Source organism: Nelumbo nucifera, chromosome 3, assembly GCF_055504915.1.
Source record: "Nelumbo nucifera cultivar China Antique chromosome 3, China Antique-T2T, whole genome shotgun sequence".
NCBI classification, from domain to species: domain Eukaryota; kingdom Viridiplantae; phylum Streptophyta; class Magnoliopsida; order Proteales; family Nelumbonaceae; genus Nelumbo; species Nelumbo nucifera.
The window spans coordinates 90,129,181-90,140,088 of NC_142651.1; the positions used below are offsets into that span (position 1 = coordinate 90,129,181).

The 10,908-nt window shown below is 38.2% G+C and overlaps 1 protein-coding gene across 1 annotated transcript; it reads left to right on the top strand.

The window, feature by feature from the left end:
• The first annotated feature begins 625 nt into the window (after nt 1–625).
• Nucleotides 626–9,523, top strand: LOC104590548 (mitogen-activated protein kinase 7-like). The gene is made up of 10 exons (XM_010249262.3): nt 626–1,266; nt 2,646–3,054; nt 3,386–3,513; nt 3,657–3,716; nt 6,511–6,660; nt 6,748–6,903; nt 7,293–7,504; nt 7,622–7,723; nt 7,968–8,137; nt 8,752–9,523. Exons 1-10 carry the CDS (start codon nt 1,243–1,245, stop codon nt 9,192–9,194), a joined length of 1,854 nt encoding a protein of 617 aa, XP_010247564.1. The 5' UTR covers nt 626–1,242; the 3' UTR covers nt 9,195–9,523.
• Nucleotides 9,524–10,908: the final 1,385 nt, after the last annotated feature.

Here is a 10,908-nt window from a genome sequence, read left to right on the forward strand (position 1 = left end):
TCTCCCCCACGTTTCTCTTCTCAGTCAACGGGTCAGGTCGAACCGATCCGACCAATTTGGCCGAGTCGGTCACGTCCCCCAAACCCAACTAGCACAGCATCGAGTCATTGACCATTATTAATTTGCTTCCTAGTTGGAATGGCGAAAGCTACTCATGCAAGGAACCGCCGAACCGCGAAACGCCTAACATGTGCTCAACGTGATCAAAATCTAAAATTTCCCTTCTGACCGTTAGATCGTGGGTCCCTTTCCTCACCAGACGGTTCCGATATCTGTCTCCAGATTGCCTACAACGCGACACGTGTACATAATATTCGCCATCGATAAATATTGGAAATGAATAATTTTTTATTTACAATATTATCCAGAAGGAAAAGGATAAATTCGGCAGCTTAACGCCTTTCAAGTTTTAAGTTTAACCAATAACCATTAGCCGATGAGCAAAGAATATTCCATTATCCACTTCCGCTCACCTGCCGAAACCTTTTCTTGCCGAAAAAGACTCATTGTTTGCGTTAATTACCATGTACGGCCACTGCCGTATCTAATCCGTATACGGAATACGTATATACGATTCGGACCAAAGAAGACAAGTACAAATAGCTCTATATTCATGGCAGAAACCACTGATTTATCTTCGCTCTGTCTCTATCTTCTTTCTTTCTCTGGTCTCTGTGCTGAGATCTTCTGAAGCCTAGGGTTGACGAAACCCTAATCTCCATTGATTCTCTTGTTTGTAACAAAGAATCGACATTCGCCAGCTCTCTGCATTTTTTTTTTATAAGTTTGTCTGGCATGAAGTCCGCGTGAAAGAACAGAGAAAAGAAAGAAAGAACGCGTGTATTTATCTATCTATCTGTAGTTTGGAGTATCGATCTACCTGTACATGTTTCAGTTGGGATTTGGGTTATTTGATCCGGCGATGCTGAAGTTGATGAGGCGGCTGATCACTCTATGATCGTCGTTGTTGCCTTCGTCTTTGTGGTTTTTAGGGTTTACAAGGCAGCTGAGGAGGAGGAGTGCATGAGGGATTTGGTTTGGTTTCTATGTTTCATCAAGAATTCCAAGAGAGTAAGGCGCGACTGTGGGCTTGTTATACGGAGCAGGGGTAGATGGGGGAAATGTGGCTAATTTCCGCTACGGTTGGTACCTTTCCTTTCTGAGTTCGAGTTTGGTTATGAGCACAGAGCAAGATATACGTACAGTGGTTGTTTTGCAAGGGTGAAGATAGAGATTGTGAAAATGCAGCAAGATCAGCGAAAGAAGGTTAGCGTCTGTTGATCTCTTTTCTGTTGGTTCTCTTTCTTGAATTTTTGGGCTTTGAAGGAATGGTCCTCGTGTGAGATCTGGATTCTGGACTATAAAAGGATTAACTCACTTTGAATCATTGACTTAATTTCATCTTATTCTTTTTTTTTTCTGGCTAAAAATTGGGTCTTTGGACGAACTGAGCTGGTCGATTCTATCTGTCTACCAATTGAGAGTGATTTGATGGATCTATAAGCGCACCTTAGGTTGATAAGCTGAAATATCTCATAAAGACCAATTATTCTGTCCATGATTCGCTTTCTTTTCAGATCCCCTTCTTTTTTAATTGTTTTCTGAACTGGTACTTTTATTTTTTAAATTTCGTGTTATTTCTATTGATCAACAAAAAAGCGTTCTTTTTTCACAAGATTGATGTCCTAATTCCGGTAGGATGAAGCATATACCTCTGTACAATCATCTTAGGTTTCACTGCCATTACGTGATTTAGCAATTATCTCTCTGTAGAACCTGATTCTGTCTCTTAGTCATAATTTTCTTGGTATCATATTTGTCTTTCTATTTGACTAGTTTTCTTGGTCGGGAACACAGTTCATCTTTTTTCTGGTGTCCCATGGCTGCGTACTTTTATATTAAACGAAAAAAAAATTATTTGTTTTATTTTTTCTAATAGTTGGAGCGTTGCTAGATATTTCTTCAAAGTTGTAGGAAATTTTGTTGTCTCGTGCTATGTGAAGCTAAAGGCTTGGATGTTGTTTGCCACTTCCTTTAACAATTTGTCTAACATCATTTGCTGGGATTCCCCATAAATAAATATGAAGTTCTCATATAATGTTCGTGATCAGCATACATGTTCTGTTTGAAAGAAAATGAATGCTATGTCCGTACATAGAAATGCAATTCATTATTGCCCAATCAACTTCTAGTGAACTGGTGTGATTGATTATTAAAGCTGCTATATTCATAGAGAGAAATACTATCCTTCATTGGTAGATAAACTGATAGAGAGCTGATTGATGGTTGGTGCTGCATGAACTATGTAAGTCTAGAATTAAATATATATATTTCCTCATTTTTAGACAGTTTCTTTGCTTTGTGATTGTGTATACTCTTTTCATCCTCAAAAGAGTTCTTTCTCCATCATTTCTTATTCTAAAATTAGAGTTTATCTCTTCGAGGTAGAGTTGGGTGGTGTTTTTTTGTAGTAAAACGAAGTTCTTCGCTTGTTATTTATCTCTTGCTCTTATTGTTAGAATAGTTATGCCTTTTATTATCTTTTTGTTTTTTTGATTACCATGTGCTACTTCTGTTGAACCAATATGGGGAATGGGCATGTTAAATATTAATTAAGAAATCTGATTTTGTTCTTTATTCTACAGAATCCAACAGAGATGGATTTCTTTGCTGAGTATGGTGATGCCAACAGATACAAAATTCAGGAGGTAATAGGGAAGGGAAGCTATGGTGTTGTTTGCTCAGCCATTGACACACATACGGGAGAAAAGGTGGCAATAAAGAAAATACATGATATTTTTGAGCACATATCAGATGCTGCCCGAATCTTACGTGAGATCAAGCTGCTCAGACTTCTACGGCATCCTGACATTGTTGAAATAAAACATATCATGTTACCACCCTCAAGAAGGGACTTCAAGGATATTTATGTTGTTTTTGAGCTCATGGAGTCAGATCTTCACCAAGTCATCAAAGCCAATGATGACTTGACACGGGAACATTATCAGTTTTTTCTTTACCAGCTGTTACGTGCATTGAAATATATTCATACAGGTAACTTGATAGTTCTTTACTGTTTTATTGCTATTGCTTATGTCTGCAACAGATTATTATCTTATTTGTTTATGAGTTCATTGTCATTATTGCTGTTGTTGTTGTCATTGTCATGAATGTCTAATTGTGTTTCATTCATCCATTTTATCCTATCCCAACCCCTTCTCATTGAAAGCTCATACACCTTCAAATTGTTTTCCATTTACCACATCAGAACATGCTATTTTGTCTGCCCTCTTCTTTCTGAAATGCATGTTGTATTGGTGTTTATTTTGTGCATTTGGTTTTGAAACAATATTTGAGGCTTTAACTTTAAATTTGTTTGGTGCAGCTAATGTCTACCATCGAGACTTAAAACCAAAGAATATATTAGCAAATGCAAATTGTAAACTCAAAATCTGTGATTTTGGGTTAGCAAGAGTTGCATTCAATGATGCTCCTACCACAATATTTTGGACGGTATGTTATCAAATATATACACTGTATTCTTTTCTTTTTATCAGTAGGATATTCTTATTTTTCATTCCCAGAGCAAATTTGGGTAGAAGATGTTATTATTTATTGTTGTTATGATTGTTTCTCTAAAACATTCAATTTTGCAGGATTATGTTGCAACAAGATGGTACAGAGCTCCAGAGCTTTGTGGATCATTTTTTTCTAAGGTATTGTGATGTGGGTTTTTTTTTTTTTCTTTTTGTTTTTATTTGATAAGGCATTTTGAGTTTTTTTTTTGTCACAAAAATCAAATTTTGCAATTTATAGAATACCATAATTTTACCATGGCATGTTTATGTAATGTTTATATAAATGATTGTATTTTAGGTTATTCTCACTTAAACTTTAAAGCAATTTCGTTTTTTTCTTGGCTCACATTAATTCTGGAATCAGTTTTAGAACATCCTGTTATTGTTGCATGTTGTGGTACATGAATATACTGACCAAATCAATTGGTTTGCAGGGAAAGTTTTGAATGAATGCTTAAGAAACATTTTCTTTTTAATATTTTGATATTGATCCAGTCGGATGCTTGGTTTCATATGCATTTACAGATTTACTTCATTATAAGCTTGACCATTTAATTGGTGCAATGTATCTTTTTTAGTTTTCCCAAAGGCCTGACATCTTTTTGTTGTCTCATCCACCTTTCCTTTTTAACCAAATGGTTGAATGTCTGACGTTGCTTCTTGAAAATCAAGTTTGTTTCACTTCATAGATACATCTTGATTTATCTGCTAATTATTTGTTTCTTGCTCCCCAAGGAACCCCCCCCCTGATTCCTCCATTTTATTTTGCAAGGTGACCTATAGTGAATTTGTTATTGATGATTGTTCATTGGAACTATTTATCAAATTTCTGTGACCTATTTAGCAAATAAAAATGAATTGTAATAATATTTATTACAAGCTAGACATCAGCCAAATCTACCACAGCATCATTTTTTTAATGAATAACAGAATTTATTAAAGAAAGAAATAAATGTGTACAAAGATGCCAAGCATTCCCACAGTGGGGAGGGGTTCCCCACACTTGGAGTTAGATGATCTTACGGATTTTCACACAATCTCCCCTATCATGCCCCAAAACAGATCATCTCTATCAATCCCTTGTTTTCCCAACGTACTAGCAATCTCATTCGCTGATCTGAAAATCCATCTTATTACATCTACCACTCTGTCTTTAATCAACATTCTGATCTTTTCATTGTGTTCCTGTATGTCTACGACTCTATTGTCTAACTCACAATTTTTCAACCATTGTACCACCACCTTGGAATCTCCTTCTATGATTAAGTTTTGGAACTTACAGCTTCTAGCTATCCTGAGGCCTTGCACAACCGCATTATTAATCTTTGCCTCTATGGAATTTCTTCTGCCGATGGGACCTGAAATACAATGCCACAATGTTGTCCTGTGAGTCTTTGAATGCTCCCCCAACCCCAGCAGGTCCTGGGTTGCCAGTTGCCTCTGCTGCATCCATCAAAGTTCAATTTCAACAAATTGTCTTGGGGGGGGTGACCATGGTACAGAGACTGAAGATTTGGGAAGAGAAGATGGAACTGTTATTTTTCAATTTTTTACAATGTCTTCCACTGAAAACAAGGTTCAAACACCATCAATGTCTTCACCAATTGAATTCAAAGGATCTTTCTTCATTATTGAAGAGCTTCACGTTTCTCTCCTCCCCTTTTTTTCCAAAGGATGGCTGCTCTCTTGCATGTCCACATCATTCTTGCTCTTCTAGCGCGAAGGTTAACAAAGTTAGGTTGGAGAAGACCACTCATAGTAGGAGGTGGTATCCACCTAATACCAAACATCTCAAGGAACCACTCCCAAATTTTCACCACAAAAGTACAGGAGATTAGCAAGTGGTATGCATCTTCCCCATGAGCCAAACAAAGGGAGCAGGCACGAGGAGATAATCACCAATCTAGTCTCTTCCTCTGAACATTCTCACTTAATTTTCATTTGGTAAACTTGCCAACAAAAAGGCCTCGCTTTAGGTGTCACAGGACCTCTCCAAACCTCAAGAATAGGAAAGGCTAAAGAAGTAGAAGGCAAAGATGAAGAAAGAAGGTCATCAAAATATGAGCTGCAAGAGTAGGATCTGGAGGATTAAAGAATCCAAATTCATTTGTCATTCTTGGAGGGATCAAGGATCACACCATCCAGTATTTTAAGGATGTCAGACACATGGAGGATATCCTTAAACTGCTTCTGAAACCAAGATCCCAGTTCAGTCCCATCGAAGAGAATGATACAAAATATGAAACCATCAAGTTCTTGAAGGAAGACAGGTTATGCAAACTAGGGAAAAGGTTTTTTAGAGTGTTATCCCTCACCCAGAGGCCTTCCCAGAATTTGATTTTATTATTAGAACATAAGTCATACCTAATAGTAATATGTCTCAGGAACAACGGTAACAGACCTGCAATGGGATTTCCAAAGGGAAGCTAAAGTAGTTCTTGTAGACAGTTCAGGGTCCCAGCCATTAGAATCCTTTCCATGATTCTCCTTATAACCAAATGCCACAGTTTATCCACGTCAATGGGGTATCTCCAAAGTCACTTTCCCAAAAGTGCCAAGTTCTTTAAACTCAAATTCCCCAAACCTAGACCTCCATCCTTCTTTCTTCTACAAACCAAATCCCAATTGACAAGATGGTCATTTGTATGTGATTGTATTTTGTAAGTGATGTTTGAAAGACTAGCTTCTTTAGTTCAGTAACTGCATTTATTTAAGGAGTGTCTTTAACTATATAAGTAAATAGTAATTCCTAGATTAAAATAATTCTTGTTCAGGAAGGGATATTGAACTCTCCTGCAAGTTGAAATATCTTTCTGTTCAGGTAAATGTGTCTGGTCTGTTTTGATGTTAGTTTTGCTTGTGCATTTTACTGCAGTATCAAATTTCCATTTTTTGATGGCATGATTTAACTAGTATGGCTTCTGGGTTACAGTATACCCCTGCAATTGATATTTGGAGCATAGGCTGCATATTCGCTGAGGTATTAACAGGGAAACCTCTATTTCCTGGTAAAAATGTTGTTCATCAGTTGGATTTGATGACAGATTTGCTTGGAACACCTTCCATGGATACCATCTCACGGGTATGGCATGACTTTTATTTCAGCAAATGAATTTCATATTTGAATCATATCAATGAAGTATAAGCTTAACTTTTGCACTGTACTCAGGTCCGCAATGAGAAGGCAAGGAGATACTTAACCAGCATGAGGAAAAAACAGCCTGTGCCATTTGTGCAGAAGTTTCCAAATGCAGATCCTTTAGCACTCAAACTGTTGGAAAGGTTGTTAGCATTTGATCCAAAAGACCGACCAACTGCCGAAGAGGTTTGTATAATGGGATGGTTACAGGGACTCCCATCTTTTAGAATATTGCACAAGTTATAGGAGCTTTTGTTTAGTTCACACATAGGATATCTGTGAAAGAAAGGCTAGTTGTTAGCTTCAGTAACCAGATCTTATAGTCAAATGTTTTATACTTTTTACTTTGTGTGGGTTAGAATCATTCTGCCGAAGCATGCCATCTCTTCACATGCATCTTAGTATCTCACCTACTAGTGTCATGAACGTTGACCTCAACAATGCATATGGCCACACCAGTCATATAATGGAGCTGGGGCTTATTTGATGTAGGCCATATCTTAGTAATTCTACTTTTGAGTCATTTGAGTCGAAGTGTTTCCAGTATGGCACTGATTGTTGTGTGGTTCTTCCAGGCATTAGCTGATCCTTACTTTAAAGGCCTGGCAAAAGTTGAGAGGGAACCATCCTGCCAGCCAATTGCAAAGCTAGAATTTGAGTTTGAGAGACGGAGGGTGACAAAGGAGGACATCAGGGAGCTAATATTCAGGGAGATTTTAGAATATCATCAACAGCTGCTGAAGGATTACATGAATGGAACTGAGAGGACAAGTTTTCTCTATCCTAGGTTGTAATGCTGTCTATATATTATTTTTTCCCTCCTATGTTGTTGCATTTTAGATGAATAGCAATGATGTTTATTTCTCCAGTAAACTGATGTGTTTTGTACATCTTCTGTATACAGTGCTGTTGATCAATTCAGAAAACAGTTTGCACATCTTGAAGAAAATGGTGGTAAAAGTGGGCCAGTGATTCCATTGGAGAGGAAGCATGTTTCTCTGCCGAGGTAATTTCCTTGGCTGAGTTCATTTTTGACAAGCCACTTTTAGAATGTATGAGCAATTTTAACCATTTCCCCATTGCTCTAAGTAGACATGTTACATAACATAAATAATCAGATATGGTACACTTTCCTGGTTACAAGTGACTCCTAATAGGTGGTTGTAATTGATAATGTGAATGGCATCTTTAAAATTTAAATAAATGGTTATAGGTGATTTTCCAATGTGTTTTTTTTTTTTTTTTTTCAGATCAACAGTTGTCCATTCCAATACAATTCCCCCCAAGGATCAAACAAGCTTGGCTTCTTTGAGAGAGAGACAAATCCAAGAAGAGGCCTGTAATAAAAGCTCCAGAAATATGGAGGGAGTTTCTGGAAGTATTCCTAGGACTTTGCAAGCACCGCATAAGATTCCATTGGGTAGGAGTTCTCACTTTCTCTCTCTCTCTCTCTCTCTCTCTCTCGTGTGCACATGATTTCATTCTGTTGAACTGTTCATATTGGAACCACTGATCATCACAAATTCATACTGCGACCATAATACAGTACAAGGTGCAAGTGTGAAAATTAAAATGCTAATGTACCATTATTCTAGATATGAGAAAAAGGTTAATCTAATTCCTTGGTTGGTTTATCCTATGGAGCCCTTGACTTGGATTTGTGAAATGCTGGTGCTCCTGTGAACACATGTGGCCTACTATGCACCTTTCTTTCCTATGGTGAATTGGTGATTCTCCATAATGGCAGCCATCAAAATTTTCAGATCTTCAGTTGAAGGAGGTCCAGGAGAAAATACATTCTTTCTTTCAGTGATTGATGAGTAGAAAGTATCTATTTAGTGGGTACAACCAAGGATAGTTTATGCCAAGGGATTTACACCCAACTCAGTCTAAAAGTCGGCCCAACCTTACCATAGCTTGTATTTTGTTAGGACAAACATGCTGCACATTTTGTCTTAAATTCATTTGCCAGTGGTTCCATGGTTTGTATGCTAATATGGGTGTGTGAATTATGTTGGTTGGCCTGCTGTTCAGCTAAACCCGGAAAAGTTGTGGGACCAGTTATGCCATACGAAGGTGCAAGTAGCATGAAAGATGGCTATGATGCAATGATGATCAGAAATGCAGTTCTTCCTCCTCAGGCTGTCCCACCTCCATATTCTTTCCGCAGGACTGGCACAAAGCAAGAAAGAAGCTCTGGCACAGAGGCTGAGAGGGACTTGTTGCAGGGCAAACCACAGCCGGCACAATGCAGCATGGCAGTGAAGATGGCCCCAGAAATAGCCATTGACGTCAACTCTTCACCATATTATCTATCTCGAGAAGTTGCCAAAGCTGAACAAGTAGTAGTAGATGATCGAATTGCTGTTGATATGAACCTTTTACAGGCAAAATCACAGTTTGGTGCTTCCGCTACTACAGCAGCTGCACATAGAAAGGTGGGCACAGTTCAGTTTGGCATGTCAAGGATGTACTAGCTCTACTAGGGAAATGGAAGAAAGAAGAAAGGGGTTGCTTGTTGTCCAAGGAATCAATCGGAGGGAGGAGCCCCATGAAGAGAGAAACAAGGGGGGCGGGGTGCGATTTTGTAATTTTACGAGGAAGGGATGGATCAAAAGTAAAGAGAGAAGGCAGGCAAAGAAAAAAGAAGAGAGGATAAGGGGGAGGAGAGGGTGTGGTTTGGGTTTGGGCTGACGAGGCAGCTTTGTCTGGGGCTGGGACCTGGGGGGATGAGGTTGTGTTTCACAGTTGGATCAGATGGGGGTGTACCAATCAGAGTAAACTAATTAAATATTTTTAGTGAAAATAATACATTCCATTGTTAAAAGAGAGAGAGAGAGAGAGAGAGAAAAGAAAAGAAAAGAAAATCTTTGAAATGGGTGTTTACTCTTTTCCCTCCCTGTGGTGCTTCCTAAGCCTACATGCACATGTGCGTACATTAGCATAAACCTACATGCACATGGGTCGGGGGTGTACCAATCAGAGTAAACTAATTAAATATTTTTAGTGAAAATAATACATTCCTTTGTTAAAAGAGAGAGAGAGAGAGAGAAAAGAAAAGAAAATCTTTGAAATGGGTGTTTCCTCTTTTCCCTCCCTGTGGTGCTTCCTAAGCCTACATGCACATGTGCGTACATTAGCATAAACCTACATGCACATGGGTCTTTACTCTTTTCCCTGTGGTGCTTTCTAAGCTTCAAAGTGGATGTGGGCAACTCCACTTTGAAGTTTGAACTCAAAAAGTCTTAAGATCTCGAATTCAGTGAGAATCAGTTATTTCTTGATATAAGGTCATCAGGTCACACGTTGGTCTCGTATTGAAAAGGGATGGCGTGGGCATCATTTTCAATGCCCCCGTGACCATGATGGGGGGAACCAGGTGTGTATAATATATACATCATCATAATGATGAGTGACTTTTGTTTCAACTTTGAAGAGCGATATGAACAAAAGTGACCCCCTCCATATTTGACCTAGCCCGGCCCCGGTGATGTTTTTGGTATCATTTATTTTTATCATTAATCAATGCAAATACAAATTGAAATTGGTGATATAGATAGATACTTCTTTAGTGTTGTAGAAATTGATGTGAATTATGAGTTGTCACATCATATAATCGAAAGTTTTTTAGATTTTGATTAATAGAGTGTTGTTTTTTACCTGAAAATTTGTCAAATTTGTCTGGCAGTCATTTCATTAATACAAAGTGTTGTTTTAAATCAAGGCTATTTTATAGTCTACTTCACTACCTCCCGAGATCATAGGAGAAAATAACATCAACTTTTTAGGTTGTCTCCATGTAATCTGCCAAACAAAACAACCGAGAACGTGAGAAAAGTACCAAGTCCAACAACAATAGAAGAATTACGAAATTTGAAAGAAATGCAAGTTAAACCTTGAGGTTCCGCTTCCCCCACAGCTTTAGAGCATGCAACAGTAATGGTGAAGTATCTCCCATCCACCATTCTTAACAAGCTTTCCAAGTTTATTCCTGATTCCTAAACGCTCACTTCCTACATTGTCTGTCTGTGTCCGATGCTTAACTCTTCCAGTACAATATACCAAATCAGGCTGGTTGGTCCATTCACCCAAGCCCAAGCCCGAAAAAAAACTTTCTTCTTAATGGGTTTTTGCTTTGCCCTAATGTAACACACACAGTAACAGGAGTAAACGAGGGACAGTTACATTTTC